The 23,684-nt window shown below is 55.7% G+C and overlaps 1 protein-coding gene across 1 annotated transcript in view; it reads left to right on the top strand.

The window, feature by feature from the left end:
• The window catches only part of FYCO1 (FYVE and coiled-coil domain autophagy adaptor 1), a 74,290-nt gene that overhangs the window by 20,549 nt on the left and 30,057 nt on the right, over nt 1–23,684 (top strand). The window contains 10 exon segments of the mRNA XM_030305843.1: nt 77–183; nt 2,127–2,270; nt 5,537–5,627; nt 6,797–9,091; nt 10,141–10,233; nt 10,869–10,987; nt 13,255–13,422; nt 16,275–16,424; nt 17,116–17,333; nt 21,309–21,450. Coding sequence (XP_030161703.1) covers nt 77–183; nt 2,127–2,270; nt 5,537–5,627; nt 6,797–9,091; nt 10,141–10,233; nt 10,869–10,987; nt 13,255–13,422; nt 16,275–16,424; nt 17,116–17,333; nt 21,309–21,450 — 3,527 coding nt within the window.

Genomic DNA, 23,684 nt, shown 5'->3' with positions numbered 1-23,684 from the left:
CTTCAGGCCTCATCCTCCGGGCGACTGGAGGTCAGGCTCCCGGCTCCTCATGGCCACGTGCTCTCCTCGTTTCCAGCTCCGGACATCTCTGGGAAGAGGAAGGGCGTTCGTTCGCTACTCCCTGGTGCACCAGCGGTTGGCAGATACCTTACAGCAGTGCTTCATGAACACCAAAGTGACCAGGTAAACGCACGGCCGTGCTGGGCTTCACGCCGCGAGCTGAGGTCCCCTCGTTCGGGACAGTGAGCCCACGGCAGACACGCCTGCCGGGGTGGCCCCCCGGCCCTCCCACCCACGCGGTCCTCTCCCACCTGCCCGACAGCGGCACCGCCTGGTCCCAGGTGAGGACCTGAAGCCCCGAGAGGCCGAGGGCCTTTCTCTGGGCCCCACAGATGCTGAGTCCTGACGCAGGAGCTCGGATGCGGATCTCTGAGCTCGTAAGGCCGGGGCGTTTGCCCCCATGGCTGGCGTGTCCTGGGGCCTGACCCTGATGAATGGACGGGCCCCGCTGGCCACTCTGAACCACCGGGCCGCAGCCTTGGCCTCTCGGCAGAATCAGCTATGGGATTTTTAACCCCACCGAGCCCGGGGCCTCGCCCGAGACCCCGAGTCGACACCTGCTGGCTGTGTCTAGGCTCTCTGGACGTTGAAGTAGGTGGCCAGGTCGAGAGCCCGGGTTGTCCAGGGGGTCGGTCTTTGTGGCGCTGGTGCTGAAGCCTGGACCGCGGGGGAGGGAGGGAGGGGACTGAGCGTGTCACCGGCGTGTGGAAAGAGGAGCTACAGGTCCGGCACTTATCAGCAGAACCTGCCGATTTCCCAGCAGCCTTTTCCAGCCCCCCCCTCCCTAGGGAGGGTTCTTCCACTCAATCAAAGAAATCACTTGTGGATTAAAAAAAAAAAGATTGGGGGAAAATACTGTGTTTCATTTGTCGTCTTTAAGATTGATTTGCATAAAGATGTATGTCTCATGCATGTGACGGGCCTTGTGAATTCAGGTGCGTTAAGAATCTTCTCACGTTTGGTTTGAAGATTATTTTGTTCCAGGTGTTTGGTGAGAACTGTCACAAGCAGCTTGGCTTCTAATGTGTCCCATTTCACAGGCGTCTTTGCACTCATCAGCGTGGCCTTTTTATTTATTTACTTTAAACTTTTTAGTGTGTGTTAATTTTTGAGAGGGATAGATTGAGAGCACAAGCAGGGGAGAGGCGGAGAGAAGGAAAGACAGAATCCCAAGCAGGCTCCGCACCGTCAGCGCACAGCCCGACGCGGGGCTCGAACTCACAGACCGCAAGATCATGACCTGAGCCAACATCAAGACTCGACCGCTTAGCCTGCTAAGCCACCCAGGCGGCCCTCAGTGTGGCCTTTTTAAATAAAAAAAAAAAAAAAAAAAAAATTTTTTTAATGTTTACTTATTATTGAGAGAGAGAGAGAGACAGACAGACAGATAAAATGTGAGCAGGGGAGGGGCAGAGGGAGAGGGAGACACAGAATTCGAAGCAGGCTCCAGGCTCCGAGCTGTCAGCACAGAGCCCAAGGTGGGGCTCGAACTCACAAGCTGTGAGATCATGACCCGAGCCGAAGTCAGATGCTTAACCGACTGAGCCACCCAGGCGCCCCACAGTGTGGCCTTTTTTAAATTCTTCTTGCTCCACGTGAAGCGAAACAACCAGCACCTCCAAGTGAGGATATTTTGTTTCTTGGCTTTAACATTGGCGTCTGGACAGAATTTAGCCGTGAGCTCACTGTTCTGTTGTTGATTTCTCTAGAAGGAATAGAAGATGAGGTTACATTTCAAAAAAGAAGAGTACTTTCCCCAACAGCTGTCCCTTTCCGGGCAAATAATTGAGATTTAAGTTTTCTCATATCCTTTTTGGGAAAATAGATAGGATGTAAACAGTAAGTGAATATGCATCTAGTTCATTCCAGCAATTTCCTTGAAGAGCAAGCTCATTTGAAAGAAAATCAAATTGGGGTGTGTGTGTGTGTGTGTGTCTGCCTGTCTGTCTGAATTTAACTCATTAGTCACCGGAGTTAGAATTTGTTAAGGCAGAGCCGTATCAGGTTCAGTCTTTCCTTACCCTTTATTGCTCTTGTGATCAGCCCCTATCTGTGCTTCCCTGCAGTGACTGGTATTATGCACGGAGCCCCTTTCTGAAACCGAAGCTGAGCTCCGACATCGTGGGCCAGCTCTACGAGCTGACTGAGGTTCAGTTTGACCTGGCATCCAGGGGCTACGATTTGGACGCCGCCTGGCCGACGTTTGCCAGGTACTTGGACGAATCGCTTGGTTGAAAAGACAGGGAAAAGAGATGCTTGAAGTTCTCAAGATTGCCCCCAGTGTCCTGCCAGCAGTTGGGTCGCTCGGTAAATTACATAAATAAAGGTTTGGCAGCTCTCTCAGGCCCTCCTGATCGTACAGACGTTGTCGTGTCTGTGATTAACGATGATAACATCGGAAGGCTCCAACCTGAAACTCTCCCCATCAGCCAGGTGGCAAATGAGTCAGTGGAGACACATATGCAAAACCTGAGGTTTCTTCAGTGTGTTAAGGAACTCGGGGGCGGCCTGCGGGGAGCCGGTAGGTTTTTTTCCTGGTTGTGTCCTTGCAGAGTTGCAGGCCGCAGGAGAGGGAGGTACAGCTCACCCATGCACGGGTTGCTGGAAAAGCTGCAGGATTTTCACTTCTTACCAGTGTGGCACTCCCGTGCCACTCCAGGAGGGAGATGGGAGGGGACAGGCTCAGATGACAGGGGGGGCCTACCCAAGGTCACCCGGCAGGGCTGAGGTGCCAGACTCGAGCTCACCTCCACTCCAGCGTTCTTTGTTTTGCTTTCTGTTGATACAGATTTTCTTTTAATGTAAATTTTTATATTTTACATTAGGAGTATTTTCTGTGTAGAGAAAAGTACTGGACATGACGATGCCCATGGGCCAACCTCCGAGATCAAATAGCTAACCGTTTGCCGTATTTGCTGCACGTGTCCTTTTTAAAACTTTTTAATTTTGCAATCAATTCATAATTACCAGCAGAGTTGCCCCTGAAATGCCACAGAGCGTTCATCTGGCTGTTACCTCGATTTCCCTAATTACCAGTATTTTACTACAACTGTTTCTATCATTCTTTCTCTTTATCGGTACATGTTGGTGTATTTCCTAGGCCATTTGAGAGTAAGTTACAGAGTCGATTCCCCTCTCTCTATTCCTAGGTACCTCATGGTGTATTTCCTAAAGTCAAGGGCACCCTCTTATGTGTAACCTCAGGGTAGTTATTAAGATTGGGAAATGAATATTGATACAATGCTACTGATTTATAGGCCAGATTTTAGGAATTATCCCAATAATGTCTTTTATAAACCAAAAGCCAGCCCAGAAACATATGCTGCAGTTAATGCCAGGTCTCTCTGATCTCTTTGAACTTGGAACAGTTTCCCTGTCTTTGTCTTTGACAGTGTAGACATTTTGGAAAAGCACAAGCCAATTATTTTGTAAAATGTTCCTTCGTTTGTGTTTGCCTAGGCTATTCCTCATTGTGAGGTTCAGGGTAAGTATTTCCAGAGGGAGTACCCCAGATGTTGTGTCCTCCTCAGCATATCGTCTGGAGACACATGATGTTGATTTGTTTCATTACCAGGGTGGTTAACCATGACTATTAAGTCATCTGGTGTTTCCAAGATCTCCCTAAAGTTACTGTATCTCCCTTTGTAATCAGTGTGTTTCTTTTTATTTTTTTTAATGTTTATTTATTTTTGAGAGAGACAGAGCGTGAGTGGGGGAAGGGGCAGAGAGAGAGAGGGAGACACGGAATCCCAAGCAGGCTCCAGGCTCTGAGCTGTCAGGACAGAGCCTGACAGGGGGCTCAAAATCTCGAACTGTCAGATCATGACCTGAGCCGAAGTCGGACGCTTAACCAACTGAGCCACCCAGGTGCCCCAAGTAATCGGTGTGTTTCTTAGGGGAAGATATTTTACGATGAGGTTGTTACCCCATTTTTTGTTTCTAAATCTGCCACCTGTTAGTTTCAGCATCCGTTGGTAATTCTTGCCTGAGTCCGTCATGATTGCCAGAGTGATTTTTCTGACTCCATTCCTCCTTCTACATTAGTAGCTAGCACCCTATTGTAAGAAAGATCTTTTCCTTCTTCCTCATTCATGTATTGATTGATTGATAGCAGTGTTGACTCGTGGGTTATTTTATTCAGTGGGTTATAGTCTGTCACTGTAATCTTTTATTTTGAAACTTAAATTATTCCGTATTTGCCCAGTGGGAGCCCCATCAAGCTGGGATTTTGGGGGTTTGGGGTTGTTTTTGTTTTGGGGGTTTTTTTTTTGTTTGTTTTTTGTTTTTGGTTGTTGTCATGTCTGATACCATCTTTGTAGGAAATAAAATCTTCCAGCTCCAAATAAAGCCCCAGCCACCGTCATGCATTTCTCTTCAGTTCCTGCCTAGAAGTAATCACAGCCCTGTAGTTGATGCAGGTCATTCCCAAGTATTCTTGTGTTTCACTGTGTGTGTATCCATAGGTATCTTATATATGTATGGGTTTTTTTTTGTATTTATTTTTAAATTTTGCACACACTGAACCGTGAGACAGCCATCCTTTTGCAACCTGCTTTTTTTTCATTTCGCATGGTTTTAGACACATGGAGTTCTGTAGCTATAGAGTGGGGTCAACAGGCCACAGCCCACACGGCTTCCCGCACTCATTTCCGTGTTGTCCACGGCTGCTCTCCTGCAACAGTGACAGAGTCGAGTTGTTGTGACGGAGACCATAAGGCTTGCAAGTGTGAAATGCGTTCTATCTGGTCCTTCACTAAAAAAGAGATCTCTGAGCCATGGTATAGAGTATTCTCTTGTGCAACTAAACCAGTTTATTTATTTATTTATTTTTTAAGTTAATTCTGAGAGGGAGAGCGTGTGCACGAGCGGGGAAGGGGCAGAGAGAGAGGAGGGGGAGAATCCCAAGCAGGCTCTGCACTGTCAGCACAGAGCCCGACGTGGGGATTAAACCCACCAACCGTGAGATCATGACCTGAGCCGAGATCAAGAGTTGGACGCTTAACCGACTGCACCACCTGGGCGCCCCGCAACTAAACCAGTTTATCTGCTTCCCTAGGGATACAGACTTAGGCTAGTTGTACTTTTATGACCACTGCAAGGCTGCCTCCAAGCACCATGTCACCTTTATTTCTCAGATTGATTGCCACTTTTCCCTCGCGAGCAGACTATGACAGGAACAAAGATGTAAGGAAAATTTAAAGCAAAAATTGGGAAGTAATATGTTCATTTCGTTCTTTCTGGGCAGCGGGTGGAGAGGCCTTACACTGAAACTCAGCAGTGGAGTGCATCCGCTATAGACCCACGTAAATCTGCCCTTTGGCAGAAGCTGATGGGTTTTGCCTTGTTACGCTCTATCTGGGAGGGCACTGCCCCCTCCCACCACTGGGTGCCTTGTGATAACCAAGGCCCTGGGTGCACGTACGTGTGTGTGTATTTCCTGCTCTGACCCAGGTCTGTCTGCTCTGTGGCCCCACAGGAGGACGCTGGCCGCTGGCTCCTCTGCCTACCTGTGGAGACCCCCCAGCCGAAGCTCCAGCATGAGCAGCTTGGTGAGCAACTACCTGCAGGTAATGCCAGAAAGGCTGGGGACTTCCTCCCTACCGTGTCAGCCAGCATATGTCCTTGCTGCTTACAATGGGGCGGGGGGGGGGGGGGGCGCTGTTCTCAGACACCTTTTGTTCCAGCCAGAGCAACGTAAACCCTCAGTTATACCCTCTGCTTCCTACAGTCCAGGTTTTTATAACCCAAGAGAATTTAGGCCTTTTAGAGGTTAGATTTTGTTAGAAGCTTTTAAGGTATCTTCTTTTTTTTTTTTTTTTAATATTTATTTATTTTTGGAAGAGCATGAGCTGGGGAGGGGCAGAGAGAGAGGGAGACAGAATCCGAAGCAGGCTCCAGGCTCCGAACTGTCAGCACAGAGCCCGACGTAGGGCTTGAACCCACGAACCGTGACATGTTAACCTGAGCCGAAGTCGGACGCTTAACCGACTGAGCCACACAAGGTGCCCCGAAGCAGTTTGGCACTTGGGTTAAAAGCAGCTGACTGTCCCCCATGAGTTGTGTGACCCTGGGCAGACCACTCACCCTCTTGAAACCTCAGCTGTCTCATCTAGAAAATGGGGGCATGAAAGTCATCGTAGCTCACGAGGTGATGTCGCGGACTGAGTGACGGGGTGCACGCACAGTGCTTCCGGGCTTGACATAGACCAGTGAGTGCTCAGTCGGTGTTCGTGGGCAGGGTTAATTTTGTTAACTGTGTTAGAAAGTGAATGTATCATAGCTGCATGTAGTTCTATAGGAAAGAGCAGTGCAGTTAAAAACAAGATGTAAAAATAGGAAAAGCATTAAGACTGGCAAATAAATGGAGCTTTAACTCTGTTTTGTGGTTGAATCACAACAGGAGTTGTAGGTCTGGAGCAGTGGTGGACAATAATTTGAATGTAACTTAACGAATCTAAGCACCAGTGTCCATTACGCTCCCAAAGCTACAGGAGGCTGGATGGGACACGCGGGTTCCGAGGCCCCGGGCGGAGCTCACGTGTGTGGGTTGTGCCCTTAGGATGCGCCCTGACCTCCTGCAGCTCGTGCTTCCAGCCCTTTGGCTAGCTCGATAGACCAGCCTTACGCCCCGTGATTGCTGTATTTTGGTTTTTGTTCTCATTAAACTCGAGCGCTTTTGCCAGGAGCCGCGTAGCTTCCGTGCCGAAGCCACTTGTGTCCTCTTTCTCCTCCCCAGACTCAGGAGACGGCCTCCAGCTTTGACCTGAGCAGCCCCTTACACAACGAGGCGCTGGAGGGCTTCGACGAGATGCGCCTGGAGCTGGACCAGCTGGAGGTGCGGGAGAAGCGGCTGCAGGAGCAGGTGCACCAGCTGGACACAGAGAACCAGGAGCTGAGGGCGGCCGTCAGCCTGCAGGGGGAGCAGCTGCAGACGGAGAGGGAGAGGGGCCGCGCCGCGGCTGAGGACAACGCCCGCCTCACTCGCCTGGTGGCCGAGCTCCAGAAGCAGTGGGAGGTCACCCAGGCCGCACAGAGCGCCGTGAAGGAGCTTCAGGAGTGCCTGCGGGCCCTGGAGGGGGGGGCGGCGGAGAAGGAGGAGGATTCCCACTCGGCCCTGCGGCGGCTGGAGTCCGTGCTGCAGCCCCTGGCTCGGGAGCTCGAGGCCGCGTGGGGCTCGCCGGACAGGAAGAGCCCGCGGTCGGCAGAGCAGGAGGCAGATTCGGCGCCTGCTCCGGTGCCGGACACGCCGGGGCGGCGGAAGCCCCTCCCCGGGGACCCGGCGCCGGAGACCCAGGAGCTCGGGGAGAAGCTTCGGGCCCTGGAGAGAGAGCACGCCAAGGTCCAGGAGCTCAGCAGGCAGCAGAGCGCCCAGCTGGGGCAGCTGGCCGAGGAGCTACGGCTGAAGGAGGAGGCCCGGGCCGGCCTGGAGCACCGGCTGGAGGAGCTGGCCGGGAAGGGGCAGGAGGCCACCCGGCTGCGGCGACAGCTACACGAGGCCCTCGCCCACCTGAGCTCCCTGGAGGAGGAGCTGGCAGAGGTGAGGCAGGAGGAGCGGCAGCGGCGACAGGAGAAGGAGCTGCTGGAGCAGGAGGCCGGGGCGCTGGCGCGGCAGCTGCGGGTCCTGGAGGCCCAGCTGGCACAGCTGAGCCAGCACGTGGGTGACCTGGAGGAGCAGAGGCAGCAGCTCGCCCGGGACAGAGACCACCTGAGCCAGAAGGTGGGGGCGCTGGAGCGGCTGGCCGAGCAGCCGGGGCCCCCGGGCGCCACCCCGCGGCAGGCCTCCAGGGGGCCGGAGGAGGGGCAGCGCAGCCCACAGGAGGGCCAGACAGGTGGCCCCGAGACGCCAGGGAGCGGACGGGAGGAGAGGCCCGAGCAGGCCGACGGGGAGCTGAAGAAGGAGCTGCAGAAAGCACTGGAACGCAACCAGCTCCTCGAGGGCAAGCTGCAGGCCCTGCAGGCCGACTACCAGGCGCTGCAGCAGCGGGAGGCGGCCATCCGGAGCTCCCTGGCCTCCCTGGAGTCTGAGCAGGCCAGCATCCGGCACATGGGAGACCAGATGGAGGCGAGCCTCCTGGCCGTGAGGAAGGCCAAGGAGACCATGAGGGCCCGCGCGGCGGAGAAGGAGGCCGCCCTGCGGAGCAAGGAGGCCGAGTGCCAGCAGCTGCAGGAGGCAGTGGGGCAGTGCCGGCAGCGGGCAGAGGCCCAGGAAAGGGAGCTCAAGGCTCTTGAGAGCCAGTGCCAGCGGCAGACCCAGCTGATCGAGACCCTCCGCGCAGAGAAAGGCCAGCAGGGGCTCGGCACCCCCGAAGGCACCGCCCCCCGGGAGCCGGGGGCCCAGCCGGCCCCGAGTCAGGCAGAGCCAGAGGCCCGGCAGGGGGAGGCGGGGGTGCCAGACCTTCAGGCCGAGCTCCAGGCAGCCCTGGGTGACCGGGAGAAGGCCCAGAGCCAGCTGAGCGTGGCCGAGGCCGCTCTGAGGGAGCACAGGGCCCTCGTGCAGCAGCTGCAGGAGCAGAACGAGGCCCTCAAGAAGGCCCGCGGTCGGGAGCCGCCGCAGGGCTCGGGGCACGAAGGGGCGCTGCGGGAGGACAGGGCCGAGGAGGAGCAGTCCCAGGCAGGACACGGCTCCCGGGAAGCCCCGCTGGGACAGGCCGAGCCGCGGGAGCAGCTGCCCGGGGCCAGCGCAGACACAGCCGAGCCCCACGGCCACCGCTGCACTCAGCTCGTGGAGAAACAGCAGGCGGAGGAGGCCCTGGCCCGCGCCGTCCAGGAGCTCCGTGACGCCAGAGAGGCGGCCTCAAGGGAGCGGGAGGGCCTGGAGCACCGAGTGGCTGGGCTGCAGCGAGAGAAGGACAGCTTGCAGGAGAGGCTGAAGGTGGCCGAGGAGGCGGCCCGCTCCTTGCCCGGCCTGCAGGCCCAGCTGGCCCAGGCCGAGCAGCGGGCGCAGAGCCTCCAGGAGGCCGCACACGAGGAGCTCAGCGCTCTCAAGTTCCAGCTGAGCACCGAGATCATGGACCACCAGAGCAGACTGAAGGTAGTCCCGGCCTCGACCCGCCCTGTGGCGGGGCCCGACGGGCCCACGAGAGGATAGGACGCGTCTGCAGCCATGTGGCACGCGACGGCCTAAGAATGTACCGGGCAGCCGGCAGACATGGCTGGGTCGCAGCACCCTTCCCCCCCCTCGTGGACGCTTTAGGGCACGTGTCCAGAGCAACGCCCTAGCCCAGAAGTCTAAACCCAAGGTGGTTGCAGACAGGTTTGGCTCATACGGAGTGGCTTTTTAAAATTAGTAGCCAGCGTTTAAAGAGCAAGGTGTTTACAAATTCAGTCTGGGGGCTTCCTTTGAAATCTCAGAAGATCTCAGAGACTGTGCCCTCCTTGCCACCTGGCAGCAGTCACCAGGAGCCGGGTAGTGGCTGCCCCCTTTCAAGGACACACGCACCCTTTGGTGTTCTCCTTACACTCGTTTAGGTACTTGCCCAGCCCCTCTGGGCCTGTGAGTTTGAGACCCTTTCCCTAGCCTCTAGAACCTACTGCAGGCACCAGCACTTCCCGCCTGCGAGCCCTGTCCCTGGGTTTTCTGGCCCTTCACGTGCCATCCTGATGACAGGCGCCGTGGTAAGAAACTGGCTCAGTTAGTTTGTCACAAAGCCCTTGGGATAGACAGCGGGCTCCCGTGTGCCTTCGGTGCTGCACAGAGAAAAAGGGTTAAGAGTGGCTACGACCCAGGACACGAACAGGATGGCTGTGGGGTTTGGGCTTCCAAACTTGCTCGTTTGCACCGAGGTCTGTGCTCACTCCCAGACACAGATGTGCCTCCCGCGCTGTGTCACCCATCCTGTGCTGCTCCGTGTGGCTCATGGGGCACTTTTTTCCTTGCAGAAATTAAACCCTAAGTTTGAGGACCAAACTCAGTTTCTTAGTAAGCTTGAAAGGGTGTTGTCACCAGTGAAGCCCAAAGCTTACTGAGTTTGGTGCAGAAGAGAGGGGTAGCTTGTTTTTACCCATTCGGGGGAATGGGGCTGAGGGGGGTCTCCGTATGTCAGGACCCCACTTTGACGACCCCTCTCTCATCATCTCCAGGCTGCCAGTGAAGACTGCGGGAGCCTCAGGGCCCAGCTTGAGGAGCGAGGCCGGCAGCTGCAGGCCGCCGAGGAGGCTGCGGAGAGGCTGAAGGTAGGCCCCGGGGAGTGTGCTGACCAGCGGCCCGGGAGCCCGGGGTGCCCACCTCTGCCCGGTCGTTCCCACCCCAGTGTGTGCGCCTGTCAGGGAGCAGGGCCCGGCATGCTTTCCACTGGACCCGTTAGGAGGGCCGCCCGCAAGGCTCCCAGTTCCCGAGCCGGAGCTCGCGTCCGTTCGGCCCTGTAGGCATCCTGGGTGTGCACCGCAGCCTTCTACCTCCTGGACCCCTGGCTGGGGCTGCGAGCTGTGGTTTCCAACCAGCCCTATGGAAAGGAAACAGACTGTGCTCCTCAGCCGTCTCTGCAGGTGTCTCTTGAGCCGGTGGTTCTGAACCCAGGGGGAGCCCTGCCCCCAGCCACCCCTCCGAGATTCGGATTCCTGCGCCCCCCCCCCCCCCCAAGCGCCCCAACGCCTTGCAATTAATACTCGGGGGCTAGAGTTACAAACAGGAGTGTGTCACGCCCCACCAGCGCAGACCAAAGGTTCTTGGCCTCTTGAACTTAAAACCCCCTCCAGTTAAAAGAGACCCAACCAGATGGGGCGGAGAGCCAGGTCCCTTCCCGGCCTGCCGCGAGGGCTCTTGTTAAGACACTCTTGCTAAGCGTCTTCTCCCCGATGTCCTGTGCCAGGCCACCCGGGCAGAGCTGGGAGAGAAGCTGAACTGCACCGGCAAGCGTCTCGCAGAGTGCCAGGCCGCCCTGCGGAAGAAGGACGAGGAGGGGGCCGTCCTGCGCGAGAGCTTGGACAGGTTAGTTACACGGTCCGCCCGCACGGCCAGCGGCGGGGGCTTCGGGGAAGGAGGGCTTTGGTGCAGTCGCGTAGAAGCGCGGCCGCTCGCATCGGGTGAAAGAAGACCTTTTCCAAGAAAAGCCACAGGCTCGGAAGGGGCTTTGCCAGAAGCGTACCCCGGAGGGCCGGCGGCTGGCCTCGCACACCCTGCAGGCGGTGGCAGAGCCTTTCTCCTCGTGCCTTTTTCTGAGCCCCGGCAGGTGCTTTGGAAGAACTGGCATGAAGTAAAAGTTGGGATATGATAACGTAACGCTGACGGCAAACACTTAAATAACGCCCCAAACGGGGCAGGCACCGCTTAAACACTTTGCATCTCTTTGTCCCCTATATCCTCCCAACAGTCCTTTGAGGACGGAGTGATGTCTTATCCCATTTTATAGACGAGGAAAGTGAGGCTTAGAGGAGTTCGGTCACTTTCCCAGCGTCCGACAGCACGTAGGTGATGGCGAAGGAGCGCAGGCCAGACCATTTGGCTCGAGTCTGTTTCCCTGACAACTGCCCACCAAAGTACTCGGACAGATAGCTCTGCGTCTGGTCTCGTGTTAGGGTACTGGCGTGTGTGTGTGTGTGTGTGTGTGTGTGTGTGTGTGTGTGTGCGTGCGCGCGCGCGCGCGTGTGTGCTTCCCCACTACGAGCTGTGACTCGAGCTCTTCCTCGTTTCTTTTGTGAAATGACAGTCTGCGGGTTGGGGGTTGGGGAAGCCTTCCGGGCACCTGCCGAGGGTGAGTGAGTGTGCCCGGCACCAGGCCGGCTTGTCTTCCTGCAGACTCTTGCCGCTGCGTCTGTGTCTGTCCATGGTGCTGCCACCCTCCATCATGACTGTTCTAACCTTGGAGGGTGGCCCTACTTGTGCAGTCCCGAGGCCGCCGCGAGCCTCCTCACTTTCAGGCGATGGAGGGGGGGGGGGGGAGCTGGGGTTGGGTATCATTTGGTGATGAGGCCAAGCCAGTCCTGCTGGGGATGCTGGGACCCAGTTACCTGGGTGCCCCCAGCGAAGACTGGCACCCCGCATTGTCCTGAGGCTTTCCATTCTCTGCCCGTCCCTCATCGCCTCCCACCGCCCGGCTTCTGAGGTGGGCCCAGGCCCAGCGTGAGATCTAGAGCACGCTGGGTGTTCAGTAACCCGGATGTACATCTCTTCCCATCTGACTCCTCCAGAGTTCAGACCCCGTAGGGCTCCTGCTGCCCAGTCGTGTTCACGCGGTGATAAAAGTAGCAAGGACCTCCTAAGTTGGTGGCATTTAAAAAAAAAAAAATGCTGTAACAATGCTTGTTTGTAAGATCTCAGAGTAGTTGTTTTAGCTGCTCGATGTCACATAATCCGCCTGCCCAGGATTGGATTTTACTTTACTCACTGGGTGGGTGGGTGTCTGTGTGTGTGTGTGTTTGTGTGTGCGCACACCCACGGGGTCATTTTGGTGGACGGTGTCTAGTAAACCACTTCCCGACAGCTTTATACTGGGCGTGGGAAGACTGGATTAGATAGAGATTAATTAGTCTCCGCAGAGCCCTCTGTCTCGTGGAGCTTCTGTGAACGCCTTGCCGGGCCTGGGGGTTTGTAGCACATCCCTGGGAAACCACTGCCCTCGGGGCCAGGTGAGCCGCAGGTGGGGCGGGCAGGGCCAGGAGGACCGTGATTTGGCACCGCGGAGACGAGGGGACAGAGCTCCTGAGGCCTCCGGGCCGTCGGGTCAGCACCTGGCATTGCCCGTCGAGTGCCCACTGTGTGCCCAGCACCCACCCCATGCACAGAGCTCCAAAGACACCTGGGAGACGGGTCCTCGTCCACGTGGTCACCTCCAGGGAGCTACTCCTGTGTTCTTTCTGTCCCGACTCTGTTTTCCTCTTGCAAACCCCCCCAGCCCCAGCCCGTGAACCATACCCATGGGGCTTCTCTCATAACCTCAGCGCGGCCTGAAAACCAATTGGGTGGAGTTAACTCAGCTGAGGTGCTCCCAGCAGCCTGAGGTCACCTGCCCTCCCCGAATGTCCATTGTATTGGCTGCGGGGGCTCGTGTGCGTGAAGAGTCTGGGTGTGCGAGGGGGGTTTTGAAGGCCAGGGGGGTACGTAACCTGCGAGCGGGTGGTATCAAGGGGCGCCCCCACCGTGAGGGGGAAAGGCTTGGAGGATGGCGGGAGCCCTCGTTAGAGGGCTGGGTTAGCCCAGAGGCCTGGGGGGAAGCCGGAAGTAGGGGCCACTCAGTAAACTCCCCACCCCTCCACCAGGACCCAGAAGGAACTCGAAAAGGCCACGACAAAAATCCAGGAGTATTACAACAGACTCTGCCAGGAGGTGACGAACCGGGAGAAGAATGACCAGAAGATGCTCGCGGACCTGGATGACCTGAATAGAACCAAGCAATACCTGGAGGAGAGGCTGATCGAGCTGCTCAGGTGAGAGCGTGGGGCGAGCAGCTGTCTGCCCCTCCCTCCCCCGCCCCGAGCTGGGTTTCTCTGTAAAGAACGGTAGCTGTTCTTGCAAGGTCTGTTCGCGGGAAGGGGGCCCGTGTCCGTCTGTGCTGTGTTGTTAAGGCCTCCCACACGGACAGGGGCTGCTTGGGCCCTCGGCAGCCTCGTACGAGCGGATTTCACCGTTCCCACCGGGGCTCAGCTGAGTCTGTGTTGTCACACTGCCGGGGAATCATTTTCCAAATCTCTGTGTGCGTAGCCACGAGAGTGACGGCAAGTGCCGTCTCGTATCCTGAGGAATCTCTCCATCCCCTTGCCCCTCTTTCACGAGCCCTTTTCCCCTTCTCCTCCGTCCCACCTTTCCCCGGTGCCGGGCCTCCCAAACTCCTACACCTGCAGGTGGCATCGCAAGCGTGGGCCCCGGAGGACACACGTGCTCTGCTCCTGCCGCTTGGTGCCGCACAGGCACCGGGCCCGGCTTGCCACATCGCCTCCCCTCTGAAGAAAAGGTGCAAGCCTGGACTTTCACGTGAAACTGGCCTGACTTTTCAAGTTGGCGAGAGTGGTTCAAAACGGTTTTTTTTTTCTTGTTTATATTTTTCTGTTTTTTTAAGTTTATTTACTTATGTTGAGAGACGGAGAGGGAGAGACCGCACGAGCTGGGGAGGGGCAGAGAGAGGGAGAGAGAGTCTCAAGCAGGCTCCACGCTATGAGCGCAGAGCCCGACGTGGGGCCTGATCTCACGAACCACGAGATCATGACCTGAGCCGAAACCAAGAGTCAGAAGACGCTCAACCAACTGGGACACCCAGGCGCCCCTAAACTCTTAACTTTCTCATATGGAAATTTGCAGATGTACAACAACAGGCCAGCACAGTGCACCCCAAGTACCTGCCCCCCGCTTCAGCGTCCTTCACCTCGCGGCCAGTCTCGTTTCATCCAGAGACCCGCCGTGTCCCTCACCTCCCCAGATTATTTTGATGCAGATTCCAGATATATTATATTTCATCTCCAAATGTTTCAGTAGGTGCTTCTCTTAAGACAAGGACTCTCCATTTTGTGCCACCACAGTGTCATCGCCGTGCTTAAAAATTCACCGTGGTTCCCAATGTTATTAAGCATCTAGTCAGTTTCGTGTTTTTCCTATTTTTTTTTTCCTTACGTGGTTTTCTAATGAGGATCAGATCTCTCTTACTTAGTCTGTGATCTGGCCACTGTGTCTCTAACTTTTTTTTCTCCTTCGCAATTTACTTTTGAGGAAGCTAGGTCTTTCGTCCGGTAGAGTTTCCCACAGCCTGGATTTTGCCCGTTGTGTCTCCATGGCGCCACGTGACGTGTTCTCCCAATCTTTGTTATTTCTTGTGAATTGTTAGCCGAGACCAGAGCCGTGATTGTCCACCCTACGTGCACATTACAGTCACTAGGGGAGCTGTTAAAATGATACCCACGTCCAGACCCTACCCAGTCCAACCAAACTGGAATTTCTGGGAGCAGGGCCCAGGGATCAGTGAGCCAGAGTGGAGAACCACTGCTCTAGTAGAGGCTGGCTCAGACCCAGATTCAAAATGTTCTCAAGAACGCCTCATAGAATTGGTTTATAGTTTGGGTCTTTCCTTCAGGAGCCCACGTAAGATCTGATTAGCCTGTTCTTTGCGATGTTCGCAGCCTAAAAGCACTGCCTAAATCTGCCAATGCGTTTGGGGTTGCAAAATGGTGACACTAAATTCCGCCTGATCTGGAAGTGTAAAACCTCTGCCCACGTATCATCGATTTGCAGATTTGGGACTCAGGGCACTCAAGACCTGTGAGCTCAGACATGTTCTTGAGGCGTGTGATGGAGAAGCCCGAGTCCTGACTGCGTTCCCGCATTTCAGGGAGTGGGTCCCTGGCCTCCTGGGGACAGAAGGGATGGGCTGTGGACCCGCGGGGAGGGTGATGCCGGTCCAGGGCATGAGTCTTCCTGCTTCCTGACCACAGCAGGCACCTGAAGAGCCTGTCAGTTGCATGCCCTGGCTTTTGTATTTAAGGGGAGAGTCTGTGGCCTTGGAGTCCATTTCTGGTGGTGGCATCAGTTTGTCACCGGACCTCAGTGGCTCTAGTGTTACTGTTTGGGACTGAGGTGCTGTCGGGGCTGCCTTGACCTTGGGATGGTGGCCGGGGTTCCGTCTAGGAAAGAACGAAACCTTCCCAGGTCAGAAGCTGTAATAGCAGCAACACGGAAACCTCTGTGCGCATCTGCCCTGTGTGTCAGGCATGTTCTGACATCTGCCAGACCTTTCTGGAAAGCCTCCCTGTGCTTCCGGTCTTGCTTCCTGGAGCGCATAGCGTCTCCCTGAGGAGTAAGGGAAAGTAACATCCCATCAGGCTTTCCAGCGAGGACGCCTTTCATCTTCTCCAACGATTACTTGTTACTTGAGGAGACCATAAACACATAAGGGTTTCTGAATACATGTATGATACGTGTGGGCAGTACATTCGAGGTCCTTGGGCTCGGAGCACGCCGTGTGTCCTATAATTATGACAGCCTGTTACACCTTAAACTCCAGGTGACCGTGTACAGCGTCGTTTAGATCCCTGAGCAGTGTGTGACCCGTGCGGGTGCTGGCAGCTCTTTGCGGCCACCGGCACCCCGTACATGCATCACGGTCCCCTCTGCCCGCACACACGTGCCGTCAGCTGGGTCTGGGACCGATGCAGGGGACAGACGAGTGTTTCCAAGTGGAGTGAATCTTCCTTCCACGTCTTGGGAAATTTGCACTCGGTCTTTGGACGTGATTCCGGGATCACCCTGCTGTTGTCATGGATTCCTCTCTGATTCTGATGTGGCTCTGTCCCAGGGACAAGGATGCTCTCTGGCAAAAGTCAGACGCCCTGGAGTTCCAGCAGAAGCTCAGCGCTGAGGAGAGGTGGCTCGGGGACGGGGAGGCCAGCCACTGTCACGACTGCAAGCGGGAGTTCAGCTGGATGGTGCGGAGGCACCACTGCAGGTCAGCGGGCGGGGCGCAGGCGCCGCTGTGTGTCTGGGAGGAGCACGTGGCCATCCGGTCTTCGGGGAGCCGGGCGCGGGTCCTGGCGGGCCGCGCAGGGATCCCTGAAGGGGGCGGAGGTCGGGTGCAGGGGTGCGGGCAGAGTCAAGGGGACCCACCCGGCTGTGGAGCAGCCAGAGAGCAGCAGGGGCTGCTGGGGCCTCCCTCAGGCCGCGGGGACCAGAGGGAAAGCGGCGTTCCTGGAGCCCAGGGAGAGCAGGGGCTGAGGCTTTGCTGGGAGAACGCAGATGGCAAAGACCCTCCTCGGGCCCGAGGAAGGGTAGGCAGATTTATTCCTACAAATCTCAGTGGGGGCCAAGGCAGATAGAAAGCCATCAGCACGGCCCCGGGTGGGTCTGTGGCCCCTCAGAGCCTCTGAACCCCCACGTCAGTGTGTCCCAGAAGGTGGGCTCAAGCACGTACCCTATCCCCTGCCTCCCGGCACCTGGGGAAATAAAACGTCGCCTCCCAGTGGGCTTGTCAGGACGGCTTCAGTCGGCATCTCACCAAACTGACCGCGAGGCCACGTTCCTGAGTGGGGGCGGAGCCCCGCCCGAGGAGCCGTGTGGCCTCCAGAGCCCGGTTCTGGTGCCGGGCCGACCGCGAGGCCCGCGGCGCGGCGTCCTCACGGCCCGTGCTTGTTTCGCCCCAGGATCTGTGGCCGCATCTTCTGTTACTACTGCTGCAACAACTACGTCCTGACCAAGCACGGCGGCAAGAAGGAGCGCTGCTGCAGGGCCTGCTTCCGCAAGTTCAGTGACGGCCCCGGCTCCCCCGACAGCGCCAGCTCGGGCACCAGCCAGGGAGAGCCCAGCCCTGCGCTGTCGCCGGCCCCAGGCCGAGCCGGGCCCCAGGCCGCCGGAGGCCAAGGTCAGGCTCCCACCCCTGCCCTCCCCGCCCCCGTGTGCTTAGGTGCCACCCCTCCCCCCCCCCCCCCACCCCCCCCTCCCCCCCCCCCGTGGCTGGTCAGCTTGATTCAGTGTTTTCCGGACCCGGGCGTTAAAGGGGCGCCAAAAATGTATTGCGCCAATTTGAGACTTTCCGTTTTTATGTAGTTAGGATAGAAAGAGAATTGAAAGGTGAATAACTTTCTCCTGATACGATTCAGCGTTATTTAACACGAGGTCCGTGTGCTTCGTAACTCAGTGTGCTACCAGTGGGACGTCCCCCACACCGTGGAAAATACTGCCTCCGGAGCCTCAGCCCCAATAACCCGGCCCTCCCAGCGGAGCAGCCACGGGCCCGGAGCTGCGTGGAAACGACCACATCCTTCACCTTCTCCCTGTGGCTCGCGCCACGGCAGGCCGAGGAGGACACGTTCTCCCGCGCCCTCTCACTGCGCTCGGGGAGAGGAAGTGGGATCCGGTTCCCGCTGGCCCTGCTCCCAGCACAGCCCCGCCGGGCGGGCCAGGCTGCCCTCTCGGCACCGCCCTGGGGATACAGACTAGCAGCGAGGCAGGCCTGACACGGCAGGGGCAGGAGCGAGGCTGGGCCCGGCTCAGGCAGCACCGTCTCCCGCGGCTGGTCCCTCTGGGCTCCTCCTTGGCCTCTGCCTGGGCGCAGGTCAGCCAGCCTTCCGAGATCCCGTGAGCTCCCCTCTTGTTTTAACTGGACCATCAAGGAGGTTGGCAGGCCCCGTTCTGTATACTGGGTACGAAGAACCGCGTCGAGTTGGCAGGATGCACTGTGAACACAGCCTTCCTCAAACGGTGTCTTCCTCAAACGCGTTTTTCATTCTTTTTTATCAAGTTTTGGGAGTCCTGTATAGATTCTGGGTAGAACTTATTTAATAGGTTTGTTTCACAGATACCTTTTCCCAACTAGAAACCTGTCTTTTCACCTTCTTTGAAAGAGCAAAAACGTTTTCCAAAACACGGAAGGTTGGAATTCTCATGAAGTCCAATCCATCAATTTTTTTTTGCCTTATGGATCAATTTTTTTCTTATCTTTTGGGATCATATCTATCTTTGCTTACCCTAAGGACACAAAGATCTCCTGGTTTGTTTGTCTTTCCTAGAAATTTCACGGTTTTAGGTCTGTGATCCATTCTGAATTGATTTTGGTGTATGCTACAAGCCACATGTAGAGATTCATTTTTTTGCATATGGCTGTCCAGCGTTTCCACCGCCATTGGTTAACAAGTCCGTTCTCATAGAACTGCCTTTGCACCATTTTCTAAAATCAGTTGCTCTTATGTATGTGGGTCTGTATCCGGACTTTCTGACCCATCCCATGTATCCATGTGCCTTCTCTTTCACCAATACCGCACTGTTGAGATCACCATGGTGTTCTAATGAGTCTTCAAATCAGGTAGAGCGGGTCCCCTCTAGTTTTGTTCTTTATCAGAGTGCTGGCTATCCTAGGTGTTTTGCACATCCATGTAATTTTTATTTTATTTCTTTTTAACTTAAACTCCAGTTAGCTGACTAGACGTATAGGTTAGCATTGGTTTCAGGAGTAGAATTTAGTGATTCATCACCTACATATAATACCCAGTGCTCATCCCAACACGTGCCCTCCTTAATGCCCACCACATCCCGCCCCCCCACCTCCCCTCCAGCAACCCTCAGTCTTTCTCTGTATATAAGAGTCTCTTATGGTCTGCCTCCCTCTGTGTTTTTATTTTCCTAAGTTCATCTGTTTTGTTTCTTAAATTCCACGGATGAGTGAAATCGTATGATACTTGTCTTTCACTGACTGACTGACTTTGCTTAGCATAACGCACTCGAGTTCCTCCGTGTTGTTGCAGATGGCAAGATTTCATTCTTTTCGATCGCCGAGTAATACCCCGTCGTATGTGTGTATACACACACGTACACACACACGCATCTTCCCTATCCATTCATCAGTCGATGGACACTTGGGCTCTTCCCGTAATGTGGCCGTTGTTGGTGGCACTGCTATAAACATTGGGGTAGATGTGCTTCTTCAAGTCGGCACTCCTATAACCTTTGGATAAATGCCCAGTAGTGTAATTGCCGAGTCATAGGGTAGTTCTGTTTTCAGTTTCTTGAGGAACCTCCATCCTGTTCTGCAGAGCGGCTGCACCAGCTTGCGTTCCCACCAACAGTGCAAGAGGCTTCCCCTTTCTCCGCATCCTCACCGACAGCTGTCGTTTCCTGAGTTAATTTTAGCCATTCTGACAGGTGTGAGGTGGCATCTGTCTCATTGTGATTTTGATTTGTATTTTCCTGATGGTGAGTGATGTTGAGCATGTTTTCATGTGTCTGTTAAGCTATCTGGATGTCTTCTCTGGCAAAGTGTTTCTTCATGCCTTCTGCCCGTTTCTTCACTGGATTATTTGCTTTTTGGGTGTTGAGTTTGACAAGTTCTTTATAGGTTTTGGAGACTCCCCCTTTAGGAGATATGTCGCTTGCAGATATCTTCTCCCATTCATTCCATCGGTTGCCTCGTTTTGTTGATTGTTTCCCTCACTGTAGAGAAGCTTTTTATCTTGATGAGGTCTCAATAGTTCATTTTTTGCTTTTGTTTTCCTTGCCCCCGGAGACATGTCTAGTAAGAAGTTGCTGAGGCTGAGGTCAAAGAGGTTGCTGTCTGTTTTGTCCTGTGGGATTTTGATGGTTTCCTGTACCCGTGTAAATTTTAGAATTTAGTTTGTCAGCTTCTACAAGAAATCCTGCTGAAATTTTGACTGAGACGTGCTTTCTAGATCACGTCGAAGAGAATTGACATGTTAACAAAATTGAGTCTTCCAATAAGTGAACGTGTATAGCTCTCCACTTGTTTAAGTCTTCTTTGATTTCTCTCGGTGAATCTCCCGATTTGGGGCACCTGGGGCTCATTGTCCCTTCCTTTGTCATCCTCCTTCCTTCCCTCTACCAGCCTCAGAAGGCAGATTCAGAAGTGTGACTGGGTCTGTGGAAGGAAACCAGTCTCTGGTCTCCTTCTTCAGCCTGTGTCTCAAGCCCCACGTCCTGCTCTTCCTAGCCCTGTGGTGGAGCCGGCTGGAAACTTGGAGCTCTCGTGAACTGTTCTTGCTAAACAGTCCAGGAATCTCCCCTGCCCTGACTCACAGGCAGGTGTTCCAGTGATGACAGAGGGTGGCACTGTGCCAGAGCCCCGAGGTCACTTGTTTTGATTCCTGACATTTCCTGTCTCCTTGTCTATCTGCATTTCTTTCTGTCTTTCCTTTTTTTCTATCTTCCCTTCTGTCTGCCTTTCTTTCGCCTCAGGCCTGCCGTCACATTTTCCATGCTGCATGCAGGAGCGTGCGTGTGGGTAGGTGGCCGGCACAGGAATGTCCGTACGGCGTCCCTCCTACTGAGTGGCCTGCAAAGTCAGACACAAGTCCCCCAGTCAGAAGCACAGCGGTCACTGCCACCTGGGGCAGAGGGAGGGTCTTTCCCATCCCCCAGTGGATGGAGATGGAAACACAGGATCCAGACAGAATCTTGGTTTCAAAGGAGGCATAAATAAGTCGTGTCTGTGTCTTCGGGAGCAAGGACTCAGCAGCAGAGAAGTGTGTTTACTTTTCTGTTAGGTTCTTTCCTGATGAGGTTTTGACAGGTTTTTTGTTTGTTTGTTTCTGAATAAGAGGCCTCAGAGAATATGTAAGGGCTTGAATCTCTTTAAGACTCGACTGAGGAGCTTCAGAGAAATCTCTTAATTCATGTGTTCAGCTTCCCTGTAGGCCCCACCGCTTTCTGGAATGTCTCAGCAGCCATTTCTCTCCCAGACAGAGTAGCTGTGGGTTGAGCGGGCACTTAGAGCGTGTCCCGGTGGCCCATCCCGCACAGTTACAGCCCCTCGCCTCCCGGCGTCCCCTCCCCATCCTGTGCGTAACCGCGTGTGTCTCTTCTCTCCCCACCCGCCTCTGTGGCCCAGGTGTAGACGCGGACTGCAGGCCGCCGGACGATGCCGCGTTTGACATCATCACCGATGAGGAGCTGTGCCAGATTCAGGAGTCGGGCTCCTCGCCTGAGACACCCACCGAAACTGACTCCCTCGACCCTAACATGCCCGAACAGTGAGTAGACCTCACCTTTACTTCCTGTGTGCTCACTGGGTGTCGGGCCCTTGTGCCCCCTGATTAAAGGACCAGGAAAGTGAGACTTGGGAAGCAGGATTGGCTGTCTTTGCTTAAGGGAAGGTGCCTCAGAACAGTGCTCGGGACAGTTCTGGAGACTGGAAGTTCCAGGTCAGGGTCCTGGGCTTGCGGACGGCCACCCACCCACTGCCTCTTCACCCGGTTGCCCCGCCGTGCACGTGCACCCCTCGTGTCTCTGTGTCCTGCTAGTCCGTCGGTACTTACTCTCCACCAGTCTTCTCGCTTTTCCAGGCCAGCTGTTTTCCAACAAGGTTTGCGAGAAGAGTTTTGCAAAGGCCAATTTTTAAATAATATGAGGTAACCTCACGAAGTGCCACCATGTTTCCGTGTCAAGAGTTTATGCCAAGGGGACCCACAGGAAAAGGTCAAGCCCCCCACCCCCCACGGCAGCCCTGCTCAGCGTCTCTCAGTCCCTGCTATCGGGCTTAAATGCGGTTTCTACAGCAAAGCACAGACTGCTCCAAAGCCAAGAAAGAATTTACATGGCCCCCCCCCCGGGTCCAGGCATTTCTGGACCCACTTTCCCTCCAGTTAGGGAGTTTCCTGATGCACCTGGCCAATACCCACATTCACATCTCTGCCCCTCTCTTCCTGCCCAGGACTCAGAGGAGGGCTAGGATTAATCAGCCAGGATTTCTGCCGTGCAGGAGATGTATTGAATCCTCACGGAGCACTCAGTGCAAGAAATTTTAGGCTTATGTGTATCCCTCCGCACTCCCCTGTTCTCTGACTAGAGGGTGACCAAACGCTCGTGTTGTAGCCTCATGGAGAGAGCCCACAGGATCACCCAGCCCATCAGCCCCTGCGAAGTGCTGCTTCCGCGTCTTTGGGCCTTGCCTTTCCCTTCCTGGAACCCCCGCCTCCTGAAGTGCCCCTGACCCCACAGCCTGCAGTGTTCTCCCAAGGGCACTGAGCCACGGAGCCGCCATCACCTGGCAACTGTACTCCCCGCCGGGTGGGTAGGTGGTGAGGTGAGCAGGACTGGGGCCTCCAGACCTGGGAGGACGGCCTTTGGCTGTCGCCTGCAGGAGAGAGTGACCCCCTGCAGCTCCCTCTTTCCCTCGCCCCTCACCTTCCCCTTTGCCAGTAAGAACAGAAACAGAAGGCGCTCTGACCGCTGACAAATACCTGTGTTTCGGTCCCGGGAAATCAGGAAGTGTCCCAGGGAAAGGAAACCACCAGTGCGCTGGCCCGCATCCCCTAGGGTGGATCTGGGCCTGGCAGTCGGGAGCCTGCGGTCCCTGCGGCCTCTGCTACTCAGCTAAGGGCCTGCACCCTCACACGCCATCTCTGTGCATCAGAGAAGACCCAAGTGTCTCTGGTAGCTTTGTCGTACGTTCTTTGTCTTCCTAAGACCGATCAGAAACGCCAGGACCCTGAAAAAGTGCGGGCGGTAAGCCTGGATTTGTGTAAGCCTCCCTAATGGGAAACTTCGAGAAAGAAATCAGCAAGTCCAAAGTAAGAAGTCATCCGGAAGGGATTGAACACCCGGTGTGTCCAAATCCACAGAGGAAAGAAGGCTGCTTGGAAGCCGTGTTGTCGAAAGCCACTCTGCCGGGCACCTTCCTGCGCCGGCCGCCTCTGTGCGTGGCCTCGCTCGGTCCCTGCCCAGCCCTTCGAGGCTTAGGGATTACGGTCGTCATTTTACAGGTAAAGCTGCTGAAGCCTCGGGAGGCCAGATAAGCCACTCCAGGGCACGGGGTTGTAAGTGTCAGCACTAGGCTTTGAGCCCAGAACCCCTCCCTCTGTCCACAGGCTTAAGGTTCATTCCAAAGAGTTCATTTCTCTTCTCAGGGCCCCACTTCCCCATGTACACATCAGAAGCCTGTGCTCTGCCTCCCGCCCTGCAACGTATACACATTCTGCGGGCAATGAAGTTGTCTGCCTCGCCCTTCCTGGCAGTGAGGGGACGGGCAGAGGTCCCCACACCCCCGAGCAGCCTCCCGCTGGCCCCCACCGATGAGAAACAGAAGCACAACCCCTTCCCTGGGGAGAAAAGATGGCGTTCTTCAGAGCCCTCCAGACGGGCCTATCCGCACCCGCTCCCCACACTCAGCCGAGCTCCCGCTCGGCCTTCTCCAGGGACCAGGTGTCCTTCTGTGCTCGGCACCGAGGGGGCAGGCGGAGATGGAGAGAAAGCTCCCACCAGCCCG

Source organism: Lynx canadensis, chromosome A2, assembly GCF_007474595.2.
Source record: "Lynx canadensis isolate LIC74 chromosome A2, mLynCan4.pri.v2, whole genome shotgun sequence".
Classification (NCBI taxonomy): Eukaryota; Metazoa; Chordata; class Mammalia; order Carnivora; family Felidae; genus Lynx; species Lynx canadensis.
The sequence above is the reverse complement of the archived record's forward strand: the minus strand, read 5'-3'. Positions and strand labels throughout refer to the sequence as shown.